Below are 14541 nucleotides of genomic sequence, written 5' to 3'. Positions count from 1 at the left end.
CCAATAAACCTGATTTAATAGATATATGAAGAACTTTGTGTATTACAAATAAGAGAATACAGCTGACCCTTAAACAACACAGGTTTGAAATGCATGGGTCCACTTATATGTGGCTCTTCTCCCTCTGCCACCCCTAGACAGCAAGACCAATCCCTCCTCAGCCTACTCAACATGAAGATAAAGACCTTGGTGATGATCCACTTCCACTTAATGAGTAGTAAATATATTTTCTCTTCTTTTATATATATATATATATATTTGTTGTTGTTGTTGTTGTTGTTGTTGAGAAAGAGAGTCTTGCCCTATTGCCTACATTGGAGTGCAGTGATGCAATCTCAGCTCACTGCAACCTCTGCCTCCCAGGCTCAAGCGATTCTCTGTAGATTATCTGTAGATTCTCAAGCGAATCCCTGCCTCAGCCTCTGTAGTAGCTGGGATTACAGGCCTGTGCCACCACGCCTGGCTAATTTTTGTATTTTTAGTAGAAACGGGGTTTCGCCATGTTGGCCAAGCTGGTCTTGATCTCCTGGCCTCAAGTGATCCGCCCACCTCGACCTCCCAAGGTGCTAGGATTACAGGCATGAGCTATTACACCTGGCCTAAGATTTTCTTAATATTTTTTTTCTCTAGCTTATAATTATATAACATACAAAATATGTGCTCATCAACTGTTTATGTTATTGCTAAGGCTTCCAGTCAACAGTAGGTTATTAGTTGTTAAGTTTTGGGGGAATGAAAATTATATGTGGATTTTCAACTGTATGGGGAATTGGTACCCCTAACCCCAGCATTGCTCAAGGCTCAACACTATAATTAATTTTTTATATGTCCACGGAACTTTTATGAGAATCAGTCTCGTACTTGACTTCAAAGAACTCTTAAGAAATTCAAAATAAGAAAAATGTCACAGGATACATTCTCATAAAAATGTGATTAGAAAAAAAGTCTAGCTCCTTGAATTAAGATTCTTGGAAATTAAAAATTATCATCTTACTAAGTATTATATCAAAGAGAAAATTAAAAGCAAAATTACAAGTGCAATAGAAGGCCTAGTTAAAACTAAAACCAGAAAAGATGTGTAGCCTTAAACGCCTTCATTATTAAAGATGTTCACGAAAGACGGTATTCATCTTAGGAAATTAGAAAAAGAACAATAAAACCCATCAAATAAGGAGAAGAGCTGAAACTAAGGAAATGGAAAAGAAATAAAAAGGATAATTCGGGTTTATATAAACCCAAATTTTATTGGTTCTTTCTTTGAACCAATTTTATGATTTCCTTGAAAATCATCCATTTCCTAGCAAAACTGATTCAAAAGAAGAGGAAAACATGAACAGTGCACTGGCCCCATGTGGCTTTCTAGCAGAACTCTATTTTAATTTTCATGAGCAAATAGTTTTAATGTGACTTAAACCCATGATGCCCAACCTTGACTGCACATTAGAGTCACCTGGGTGACTGCAATATATAGCCAAGTTTGAGTTTGCAACCCAGGGATTCAAATTATTATAAGTAAGAGAAAAAGATGAAAATCTCTCCAACTCATTTTATGAAACCGGTATAACCTTAATTTCAAAATTTGAGGAATGCATACAATAGTCTAAAATTATATTTATTATGTTTGAATGGTAAACACACTTTCTATTGCGATGACAGATTTTCTTGTATTAAAACTTCTTATCTCAAATTAAACCAGAATTTGTTGTGGGTAAATTCTTTGCTACCTCTGTGATGTCTTATTTCACCTCTACTATGAGCAAAGAGTAATGAATGTCTTCAGTTAAACCTCATTTTAAGCCCCAAATAGTAATGGTCAACTAATCCATCCACCTTATGCAACACACTTGACACTCAATAAGTTTTAACCTTTTCAGAAAATCTTCAAGATTTTCTTCAAGAATCTCACACGTCTTCAAGAGATTAAGACTTGTGATAATAAAGCTCATTCAACAGAGTATGTCACCATCTCTGAAAGTGATTCTAAAAGGAGTCCTGAATGTATACTGAACTCCTTTCAGTGTTAAGCCCCTCAAGACAACCGCATCAAAGAGGGCAAGACTCATTTGGATGTGTAAGATCTGCCCTGTTGTTCCAGGATTAGTCGTATTACTTTATATAGTTTGGGTTTGAATCCACTTTAGTCTTAGAGTAATAAGGGAACTAAAAAGCACACAGGATGATGAGGAACTAGTCTACCGGGATGTGAGTGTCTAGGATATTTAGGATTCCGGCTACTGACATTTCTCCAGGTTTCCTTCAAAGAAGCAAAACCTCATGCCATAAAACATGCTTCACCCAGTTCCAGTAAACGAAACCCTCTGGCTCATTCTGCAGCTAATATGCAACAAACCATCTATGACATGGTGATTAAGTTGACAGATACAGAAAGTCCAGAGTAGCTACAACTCTGAACTGCAGTCAGATGACCTGTAGGGGGAAAAAATAGCAGACCATAATTAATTAACTTAAACAGAGACAAAAACCAGATGTTTCCCACAGTCTTGCCTATTTCCTATAGAAGCATTTTACAACAGACATCTGGAAGTTATCCCAATGAATTCGGACATTTCCTGAAGGCACATCAAACAATAAGCTGTGGTCAACTCCACGTTAATTTTCTTCTCCTGCAAACCCTATTTCAGAGGTCTGTTCTGATTGTAACATACTACCTTCACCTCAAAAGGAAACAAAAAAATTGGCCACTGTGGCAGTGTGAAGCATTTCAGTGATAGAAAATAAAATGTTTGACTACCTTCACAGCTGGAAAATTATGGGTGTAGGGGGTGGAGGATGGCGGGGAAGAGAGAAAAAAAAAGGAAAACAAGGCAGTAGGGCTTCCACTGGATAGCATCAGTATGGTACCCACGGGGTTAAGAGTTCATTAGCATCTCTCTGTTCACGTGCATCTCTTTTTCAGCGATAGGAGGTCACCACTCACGGCATCAATTTAACAAACTAATTTGGTGATACTTGATCTAAAATTTCAAGCTTTCTATTCAATGAGGGAAAAATGTCTTGTAATTTTACTAAGGCTGAGGCTATGAAAGAAGTATTTCAAACTGGTCACTCTAATTAAGCAAAAGGGCTGATTAAAATTAACTTTTTCAGAAAATAAAATCTAAAAATATGACCTAACTAATGTTATGTAAATTGCTTCACTTGATGATAAAATTATATTGAAGCCATGTAAAGTTGAGATGCCCTTTTAGCAAAGGTCTGTTGTGGTTAAGAGTGTGGTACCCAGTGGGGAAGAGTCCTTTTCAAACCCAGATGCGATTCTGAGCTGAAAATGTTTCCCTTAGTATTAAGGTGCTAGCTGATACAATTTTTAAGGACAACCAAATATTAAAGAAACCAAAATCTCAAAACAATCAATGAAGAACAATAATTGCTATAAATCCCATCATTTATTGTAGGGCATCACAAAAAGTGTGTGAGAATAAAATCTTTCATGATCCTCCAGAACTTCCCTTCATGATTTAGGCACTTACTAAATTACTAAAATTCTTTGAAGAGATCGTCAGAAATGTCATCTCTTCCAGGAAGTCTTCCATAAGGTTAGGTGCTCTGCCAGTGGGTTCTCTTAGAACTCCATGCTGATCCCAATCATAACATGTCCAACCCTGAACTATCTTGTCTTTTTATCAGTCAACCTTCCCCACTAAACTGTGATGTCTTTGGGGCCAACAACTGTGTTTTAGTCATACTGTATTGCCAACCCTTAGTAGAGTGCCTCATTCATAATAGGTGTTTCATAAATATATGTTAAATCAACTTTGTATGGTCCTTTAGTGTTTATATGATACCTTGAACACTATAGGGACCAGATAAAAGTTTACTGAATGAATGCATTAGTAGACAGATTCTCTTTTGCATATGGTGAGTTATAATGATAGAAGTCTTGAACCAAACCAACCACTTGGATGAAGAGTAATATGGTGAGGCCTCTCAGTGACCCTACATTAGAATAGTCTCTCAGGCTGTGCCCTTAGTTGGCTTTGGGCCAGCCCCAGCCTTAGAGCCTATTCATGCTATGCTGTATAAAAGAACTGACGAGGAAGAAAGTGTCTAGCAAACCACCAATTGAGATGAATTAAAATTTTGTCTTAATTCAAAGCCTGAGGTTTTCCTACTTACTCTTTTGAGTGCTGGAGAGAATCAGTTAGTCATAGTATAACATAAACTTTGGTCACTTATAGCTCCAAAAATCTCCAACAGGATGTAGTTTGCCAAACTATTCCCCACAATTCAAGATCTATTGCTCTTAAAAACAATAATAAAATAAAGGTAAGTGAAAGCACGGCCACTAACTACTTCTAAACAAAAGATTAGGAGTCTGTGGTTACACCGATGTGACTCAATTGTAGCTTCTACCAATGAACCAGAGTCAGGTATGACATGTAATTGGGATTCAATCAGTTGTTGATGAATTGATTAGTACAAAGTATTACAGTGAGAAACAAAGACCATCACAGAAATTCTACCATTTCCCAAAGCAATCAAGTGATTGCTTAGGTCATAGTTATGCACCTCCTGTAATCTGAGCAGGCCACCTTCGTGTGTGATGCTACCAAGAGAAATCCATCACCCCCCAACCCCCTCACCACTCTCCTCCTTTGAGATGTGCTTCCTCCTTTCTTCCTTATCTATTTTTATGGCCCAATACTCTTCTCTTAACTAAGCTTTCTCTTTCTTCATGCTCTCTCATCCTCCTATTCCTAAGACCCAATATCCTCATTCATACTATAAGCATTGCTTAAATGGATTTTCCAGATCACTGAACCTTATTCCTTTGAAAGCTAAAATGCCTTTAAAAATTACTTTAACCATTTCGGTTGGAAGTTTTTAAAATGTGCCATTTGCTCCCTTTACTTCTTCTTATTTTTTTTCAGGTGGAGTCTCGCTCTGTTGCCCAGGCTGGAGTGCAGTGGCACGATCTCGGCTCACTGCAACCTCCGCCTCCCAGGTTTAAGTGATTCTTCTGCCTCAGCCTCCTGAGTAGCTGGGACTACAGGTGCGTGCCACCACGCCCAGCTAATTTTTGTATTTTTAGTAGGGATGGGGTTTCACCATATTGGCCAGGCTGCTCTTGAACTCCTGACCTCATGATCCACCTGCCTCGGCCTCCCAAAGTGCTGGGATTACAGGCATGAGCCACATGCCTGGTCCCCTTTACTTCTTAAGAGTATACACCTTATAACTTGAAACTCTCTTGACCTTGCAGGCTCATCAGTCTAAACATCCCCTCAGGCACTTCTGAGAAGGCAAGAACTCTCTTCCCTACACTCCACAGCTCCAGATCGCTGAGTATTAGTATTTCAGTTTTTATCTCATTTTTATAGTTCTGTCTTTTAATTTTCTTTTCTTTTCTTTTTTTTTTTTTTTCTGAGACAGAGTTTTGCTCTTGTCGCCCAGGCTGCAGTGCAATGGCGCAATCTTGGCTCACTGCAACCTCTGCCTCACGGGTTCAAGTAATCCTCCTGCCTCAGCCTCCCAGGTAGCTGGGATTACAGGCATGCACCACCATGCGAAGCTAATTATTTTTGTATTTAGTAGAGAATGGGGTTCCACCATGTTGGTTGGGCTGGTCTCGAACTCTTGACCTCAGGTGATCCACCCGCCTCAGCCTCCCAAAGTGCTGGGATTACAGGCGTGAGCCACCGTGCCGGGCCAGAACTTTTTAATTTTCATTGCTGTCAGTATGTCTGACTTTTCCCTCTTCACCTCCCACTCCCTAATCTGCTGTGGGGTGGGTAGCCAGACAGGCAAACTCATGTGAACCTTGTGTGAGAGAAGATCTTTGAGTAAGAGGCCTAAGGCCTGTCCTGTGAGTAGGGTCCATTGGATTTATGTCAACAATTTCAAGCATTCAGAGACCCTTTTTACTTAATTCTGGGTTTGGGACATATGAGTGGTAAGTGAAGGTAAGTAAAGTAGACTGAAGTTTGACATTGGGATAGGTGGGGTATCACTGTCATTTATATTTATATAGAAACACTGTTTCCAGGACAGCTTGTATTCATGCTTTTAGGCCGCAGTACATTCATGCAAACTATCATCACTCTCCAGTTAAACTGCAGACAAAAATAAATGAGACAGAAAAGGGCAAAATGCTGACTTTGGTAAATCAGAGATCATCAGATGGCCGGGGCTTCCTCAGATATCTCTGTGTCCCGGCCTTTCATTTCCCTGCTTTTAACTTAGGACATTCTTTTGCTATAAGCTAAGAGACCAAGCACCATCACCCCCAAGCTCTACGTGTCATTCTCCTGTCTGAGACACCATTAAGTACACTACCTTTCCAGCTTCTTTTTTTCCTTTTTTTTTTTTTTTTTTTTTTGAGACAGAGTTTTGCTCGTCCCCCAGGCTGAAGTGCAATGGCACGATCTTGGTTCACTGCAACCTCCACCTCCCGGGTTCAAGCTATTCTCCTGCCTTGGCCTCCTGAGTAGCTGGGATTACAGGCACGCGCCACCACGTCTGGCTAATTTTTTTATTTTTGGTAGAGATGGGGGTTTCATCATGTTGACCAGGCTGGTCTCGAACTCCTGATCTCAAGTGATCCGTCCACCTCAGCCTCCTGAAGTGCTAGGATTACAGGCGTGAGCCACTGTGCCCGGCCTTTTTCCTTTTTCTAGATAAATGAAAGTAATGTATTTATTCACTTATTATAAATTCCTTTAAAATAATAATATAGTTTCCAGGTTTTCTGCTGTACCACTGTTGAAAATACTACTGATATTGTTATCAGCTATTTTCCCCATTGCTTTATCATTGTTGCTATTTTCTTCTTTTTTAAAAAATAAATTTTACCATGTACATTCAAGGTATAATATATCATGATGTTACAGAATACATATATATGGTAAAAAGGTTACTATAGTGAAGCAAATTAAAGTATCCATCATCTGACATAGTTACCCATTTTTTGTTTTTTTGTGGCAATAGCAGCTAAAATCTACTCATTTGGCATGAATCCCATATATGGTACAATTTTATTACCTATAATCCTCATGTTGTACATTAGATCTCTTTTCAGTTTCTTAAAGTGGAAACTTGCTGTCATCAATGGCTCTTCCCTCGGTTTCCCCCCTTAAACCAGGCAGTTTCGAGATTCTGGTGTATGTGGTTCATTCCATGTCCAAGATGCATTTTACCTTCTTCTCACTCACGCCTGCCAGAATTGTAATCCATGGCTCTTGCACACTTCTGTTTTCCAGACATCCCTCTCACCTCTCTACCCAAATCCATCCTAAATATAATAGTGCCCTAGTCTTTCATCACTGGGCTAGCAATCTCCATTTCCTTAGCACTGTCATTGGTTAGCTCTCCAAATATATCTTGCTTGCATTTGAATGCTATATTTTCACCTTTAGTTCCTTTTATAGTACTTCTTACCACCCACCTCCTCCTGTTCAATCTTTACATTAGCACCTTCCAGTTTTATATGTTCCATATAGTTTTGCAGACAGAATTAAAGAAATATGTTAGAATTCTCTTTTATCATCTGTCTACTCCAGAGTCCTATCCCTTATCGCACTTTCATACGAAATAAAGAAATTTTCTTTTCTAAATGCCTTGGAATTTAGTGACTACGTTCCCGATTTAATTTACTCAACTATTTTCCCTTTTATATATTTCCCAAGACTCTAGATAAAGAATGACCAGATTTGTTGTTGTTCTCCACATACCCTGCCCCCTGCTCCTTCCTCACATTGTAATTGTCAACAATAGCCGGACCGCACTTCTGAACATTTGGTGTGGAGCTACGTCCCAAGTTAAATAAATCCCATCCCCGTCCATCCTTTCACCTCTCCCACGGCACTCCAGTGGGGCCAGCAGAATCCCCATTTCATGGTCAATGAAGCCCCTTCCACCTTGAACTTATTCAGAAAGGCTTCTCTCCTCCATAGGCCTGGGCTTCCTCCAGAGCGCAGCAGCACTCCCGACTCCTGCAGCCCTTCTGAAGGAAAGGACCCACCCGTCCCCAGGACACCCACCTCAGGCCCAGGAGCAGGGGAGGCTCAGCTTGCCCGCAGGGCTGCTCACAGAGAAACACCCCACCACCCTCCGTTCAGGCCCATGACCTCTGACTAAACTTCCTTCCCCTGCTCCTCATCTGGGTCCACGTGGTGCCCCCCACTGTTGAACACACCTGCTTTCCAGGTCCTTGCCCACCTCATCGCCAATATTCTCTTTCGATGGCTTGGGCCGCCCATGTTCTAGGCTCCACCCCAGGGCATCCCTTGCCCTGGGACTGCTCCCCCTGCAGTTCCCACCATCCTACCTCCTAAGGCCCTCACTGCAGTCAGCCTGCTCCCTGACACAGTCGGTCAGCATTCCAGTCCTACTACCCTCCTACTTCTCCCAGTTGACTGGCCCATCCTGGCTTCTCTTACTTCCCTACCCAGCTTGGATTCTGTGGCTGATGTCCAGAATTGCTCTTTCACCAGCCCCCTCGGCTCCCTGCCAGCAAACCTTCACCTGGACTTCCTACACCAACCTGCTATTTGGGACACCTCCTAACACTCTCTGACAGTCACACTCTAAGTCCTGGCTTGGGCCCGCTGAAGTCTCAATGGAACATCTTCCTAGGTGCTGGCTCCACCCACTCCTGGTTTGGCCTGTCCCCTTCCCTTCCAAGCTGCTAATCTAATGCATGAAGTGAAAACCTTGTATTTCTATTATAATTTATTATTTTAAAAATGCTTTTGGATACTTATTTTATCCAGAAGACAACCTCTTATGGGGTGGAAGCTCAAGATAATATTGCAGCTGAAAAAAAAATTGCAGTTCATGGAGGTTGTATGGCTCACTCAAGCTCTCACAGCCTCAAAGAGTGGAACTGATTGGTCATCAAAATGTGGCAGGCCAGGTCTCACTAACACAGGCCTCCATAACAACTGTTTCAGTACTGACTGAGTGGTTCAGTTAAATATTAAAAGCTCAAAGAGCCAGTGCCCTATACAAAGGCTGGAATGTAACAAAAGCCCACCAAGAGTTTCGTCTAGGCCTTTCCTGGGCCTTAAAGCACGGCAAGATAACGAAGGAATTCTTAACAGGACCTATTTAGGATTAAACAAGTTTTATTGGGGGTCTGAAGAAACTCCACAGGTCTCCACAAACAAGTTTATTGGGGGTCTAAAGGAACTCCCCAACATCCATGATTTAGCAGGAGACAAGATAAGGGTAATCATCCCAGCACCTGGACCCATTTAGATTAAGTAAATTTACTGAGGCTCCAGAGGAAGGTCTTCAGGACCCAGACCTTAGTTATAGACTAAAAGAAGTTAATCACTTAAGTCTTGAGACGAATGCACACTTACATGTAGACATATAGCTTAGAAGGTATATAAGCTCTGGAAAACTTTGTAATTTTGAGTTGGTCTGGTGATAATTTCCAGGCCTTCTCCCTGTAGCCACTTACAGAAATAAAAACTCTCTTCCTTCCCAGTTCATCTGCATCTTGTTATTGGGCCATGAGAAATAGCAGCCTAACACTCAGTTTGGTCCAGGAACAATAATGTTAGAGGCGTTTGAACCAGAGCATGCAGAAACCGCAATTACTTTTGCACCAACCTAATAAAACAGTTCCAGTAAAGAAGCCAGCTAAAACCCACCAAAACCAAGATGGCAACAAGAGTGACCTCTGGTCATTCTCACGGCTACACTCCCACCAGCACTAGGACAGTTTGCAAATGCCATGGCAACCTCAGGAAGTTACCCTATATGGTCTAAAAAGGGGAGGCATGAATAATCCACCCCTTGTTTAGCATATCATCAAGAAATAACCATAAAAATGGGCAACCAGCAGCCCTTGGGGATGCTCTGTCTATGGAGTAGCCATTCTTTTATTCCTTTACTTTCTTAATAAACTTGCTTTCACTTTATTCTATGGACTCACCCTGAATTCTTTCTTGTGCAAGATCCAAGAATCCTTTCTTGGGGTCTGGATCGGGACCCCTCTCTGGTAACAATAATAATCAGAATATATTTTCTTTCCACCCATGTGAGATACCTATGCTATGCCCAATTATTTGACATGCTAGTTGTGGGGATCAGAGGGGTAGGTGAGCAATAAATGCATTAATCAAAAAGAGACATTCAGAAGACCCGTGTAAAGTGGTAACCACCGTGAGGGCAGGGACCTCAAGATCAGTTTTCTATATGCAGTCAGCCATCCCTGAAGCAAACATTCAGGCTGCAACTCTGGGACCTCAAGATCAGTTTTCTATATGCAGTCAGCCATCCCTGAAGCAAACATTCAGGCTGCAACTCTGGGACCTCAAGATCAGTTTTCTATATGCAGTCAGCCATCCCTGAAGCAAACATTTAGGCTGCAGCTCTAGGCCCAGAGACAGAAAAAAATCCAATCAAAGAGATGCGGAGAAACTCCATGCTGGCCAAGCAGTTTTGTGCCCTCTGTGCTGGCTCTCACAAGCCAAATGCAATAAATGAAGAGGAGGCACAGCATTGGAAGAACAACTGAGCCCATGGATGGCGAATCAGGGGAGAAAAGAGAGCATGCTGGAACTTATTCCTTATCATAGGCAACTCCACTCATGCATAATTAGTGTGCACTGGAAGAGAAGACTGGTATGTGACATGCTCATCCCTGAACAAAATTAAAATAAAACAGACTGCATCCCTCCCCATCCTGTACCATCTAGACATTTATGATGTGATAAAGACAATAAATACAATCCAGTACAAATCCTAATGGATACATAGACAACAATAATGTAGAATGAAGGCCCAAAGTACAATTTTTTAAAAATTTATGAGATGTGTGTTAAAAAAAAAAGATATGGCTCTACCAATCTTTGAGCCTCCTGGTTAAAAACAGTAGCATTATATCTGTATTTGTACATATCTCTAGTAAAACTAATATTGTTATCTGCCCTAAGACTGCCCTCCCCCAAGAAAAATGCTAATATTTAGCAAAATCATCATTTACCTTGTAGAAGATCAAAAAAAGATCATCCAGTTTCCCATGCAAATCACCTGCAGTGCAAATGAAAAATCAGTATTCAGTAGAAAACAAGATGCAATGCCCATTTTTAAAAGTGAAATACTGCTGATCCACTCCAAGTGTTCTCAGGGCATTGGGTCTTTATCCTATGACGATGTTAATTTGACAGGCAATTTGTCTCCACAGCACTCTTCTCTTCCTCTCCTATAGTGGGGACAGCATCTAGTGCTTCAATTACCTGTTCAGTCCAGTCATTTGCACAGGGCTTCGATCACTCTGGGCCAAGCACTGTGCTAAGGGTTTTACATGAATTATCTAGTTCAGTCCTTACAACCACTCTATGAGATGGGTTTTATCTTCATCATTCTCATCTTACAAATGAGGCTCAGAGTAGTTAAGTAAGTTATGCAAAGATACCCAGCCATCAAGTATCAGAGCAAGAATTCAAACCCAACTTTAACTCACTTCAAAACTCAAGCTGGACTGGGTGTGATGGCTCACACCTGTTATCCCAGCACTTTGGGAGGCCAAGGCAGACGGATCATTTGAGCCTAGGAGTTCAAGACCAGCCTGGTCAACATAGCGAAACCCTGTCTCTACTAAAAATACAAAAATTAGCTGTGCATGGTGGCACACGCCTGTAATCCCGGCTACTTGTGGGGGCTGAAGCATGAGAATCGCTTGAACCCGGGAGGTGGAGGTTGCAGTGAGCTGAGATTGCACCACTGCACTCCAGCCTGGGCGACAGAACAAGACTCCATCTCAAAAAAAAAAAAAAAAAAAAAAAAAAATTAGCCAGGTTTGGTGGTACACACCTGTGATCCTAGCTACTCAGGAGGCTGACTGAAGTGGGAAGATTGCTTGACCCTGGGGAGTCGAGGCTGCAGTGAGCTGTGATCATGCCACCACACTCCAGCCTGGGTGACAAAGTGAGACCCTGTCTCAAAAATAAAACAAAAAACAAAAAACCCCTCAGGCTCTTAGCGATTATTCTGTACACCCACATTGTAATCCCTAGGAGAGCAGCAACAGTATCTATTGTAGTCAGCATTGAATCCCCAAGTGCCTACCATAGGACCCAGTGGATAAGAGGCACTCAATAAATACATTTCTTGGCTAAGTATATAGCTTTTTAAGGCCATGTTTTCAATATACTCCAGTAGCAGCATCTGAAATTTAAACATTGTGAGTAGATAGTTGACATTCTTTGATGAGACATAGAAAAAAAATGAAAGCCAACTAGGGGAGATCATGAGTACCTGAAGCCATTAATTAAAAAATAAGGCCAGCCACGGTGGCTCATGCCTGTAATCTCAGCACTTTGGGAGGCTGAGGCAGGTGGATCACTTGAGGCCAGGAGTTCAAGGCCAGCCTGGCCAACATGATAAGACCGTGTCTCTATTAAAAATACAAAAATTAGCCAGGTGTGGTGGCGCGCACCTGTAATCCCAGCTACTCAGGAGGCTGAGGCAGGAGAATCGCTTGAGCCCTGGGAGGCAGAGGTTGCAGTGAGCTGAGATCACTCCACTACACTCCAGCCTGGGCGACAGAGAGAGACTCTGTCTCAAAAAATAGCAATAATAATGAGTGACTATGTGAATATCCAAAAGCCCTATTTGGATAACTATTTCTAGGTAAAATATCTTTCATAAGTTCTGCTCATACATTTTTATTCTTTGTATCCAACTTAATTACTATAGAATTTAATTTACGAATACTTTTCCCTCAGTTTGCTTAAAATCCCACAACCAAGATTAACCAAATATATGCAACAGAAGACTCCAAATATACTAGGAATAATAAAATAGAAATTCTATATCACCAGCACTTATTTATAAAATACTACTATAATATTATTAGCATATTAGTATCATTGTGTGCTTAAATCTCATTGCTTTCATATGGTCTCATTCTAAATCTAAGGACATAAAGATGGGAGGACTCTTTACTTAGTTTAATATTTTTAACTTCTAGTTGGACAGCAAAAGAAAAACTTGTACCATGGGAAGAAGGACAGAAAGATATTTCCACTGCCAACAAAAACATGAGTGCAGAATTGGTTATCATTTATAATATAACTGCAGACTAAAAATCCTCTTAAATTTCATGCATGCTGAAAACTATGGGGCATATTTAGATGTACATGTAAAAAAATGCATCTCACAATTAAAATAATAGCAAATTTTCATCACAATCTCTCCCCCTTTCCTAACACCGTCTTAAACAGAAGATGGTTTTGAAGTTATGGCCCCAATTTTAAATTTTATTATAAATAATCACGAAATTTTTGAAGTTAAATGAGCTGTTAAAAATGGAAAATAATAATATTCCCATGTTAAGAAAACCCACTGGCTTTGTCTTTTCCCCCTACCAATGGTGCTACATGAAAAAGTCTAGAAATAAGTGCCAAGATGTGGAAATCTTTAACGAATGGAGATGTCCAATTAAGTCATGCCCTAATCTTTGTCTCATGATGGAAAATGAACCATCAGGTACATAATGCGAGTCAGGATGGCAGATGTGGGGCTGCCTCTAACCTGGGATACAGAAGACCTGATTTTAATTCTGATCCTGCCACTTTTCTCTCTGAGCTTCAATTTCACCCATAAGAGCAAGGAATAAACTAGAGAACCCTTCAGTTCTCACACTGTGGGATTCTAGGACTGCCCTGCCCTGTAATTAACGTGTGTCTTCTTCCAGATCCTTTTGGCAAGGATGAGTCTATAGTGGCTCCCAGTGAAACACAGGGGAGCGGATCCCATTCTCAGTTTGGGCTATTCTATATATCCTAAGAGCACACCTAGCCCTGGCCTCACAGGCTTCACAGGGTGGCATGGCTTTCTGAGCCTCATGACCCAAAGTCTCTATTTTCCATGAAAAGGCCAGGTGAGGCCTTGAATAAAAGACCCCCCACTGCTGAGATGAATCATCTGCTAGTCAGAGACGTGATGCCTGATGAGGCTGGAAATGAACCATTAGAGACTCTTCAAAAACCTGAGTCAGGGCATGTCATGAGGTAGGCACTGCTACATCAAGTCCCTGCCACCACTATCAGACGCTAGAAATGCAAATAGTTTAATTAGATTGTCAAATTCAGTTCTACCTGCCAGAATAAGAGAAATGCAGGCTAAAAACTGATTTGGAAAATAACAATCACTGTTTTGTAACCTAAAGGCTTAATTAGAAGTTAAGGGAATTGCTGTTCCTTCCACGCACCCCACTCTCAAACGGTTGCAAGCATGCTGAGCACCAACTGTGAGGAATTTCAATGTGTACTGTTTCTTGAAGCAATATCCTGCCAGGCTGGCCTATATGATAGCAAAATCTCAAATCTTGTTATTTAAAAGAACAAGAAACAGATTTCTGGGACATTCCCACTCTTCTAAAAGCTGCAGAGACCAGTTGGAAAAATCTAAAACAGCAGCCAAGGGCAGAGAAGAATTTAATCTTCACCCCGCCACGGGCTTTTCTCTTCCCAGCATAAGTGGCACGCAGAGGCCCACCTAGAAAAAGCAACGTGGAACAAAGATAATGAGAGCTAGACGGAGGGCAAAGAATGCTTATTCCAC

General features: G+C 41.1%; 1 protein-coding gene across 9 annotated transcripts in view; it reads right to left on the bottom strand.

Moving 5' to 3' along the window:
• The window catches only part of PPEF1 (protein phosphatase with EF-hand domain 1), a 150796-nt gene that overhangs the window by 55102 nt on the left and 81153 nt on the right, over positions 1–14541 (bottom strand). For all 9 annotated transcript variants that reach the window (XM_054472363.2, XM_054472358.2, XM_063660913.1 and 6 more), the window contains one exon: positions 10958–11004. In XM_054472363.2, coding sequence (XP_054328338.1) covers positions 10958–11004 — 47 coding nt within the window. The remainder of the gene's footprint in view (positions 1–10957; positions 11005–14541) is intronic.

The sequence above is a fragment of the Pongo pygmaeus genome, chromosome X (genome assembly GCF_028885625.2).
Source record: "Pongo pygmaeus isolate AG05252 chromosome X, NHGRI_mPonPyg2-v2.0_pri, whole genome shotgun sequence".
Lineage (NCBI taxonomy): Eukaryota > Metazoa > Chordata > Mammalia > Primates > Hominidae > Pongo > Pongo pygmaeus.
The sequence above is the reverse complement of the archived record's forward strand: the minus strand, read 5'-3'. Positions and strand labels throughout refer to the sequence as shown.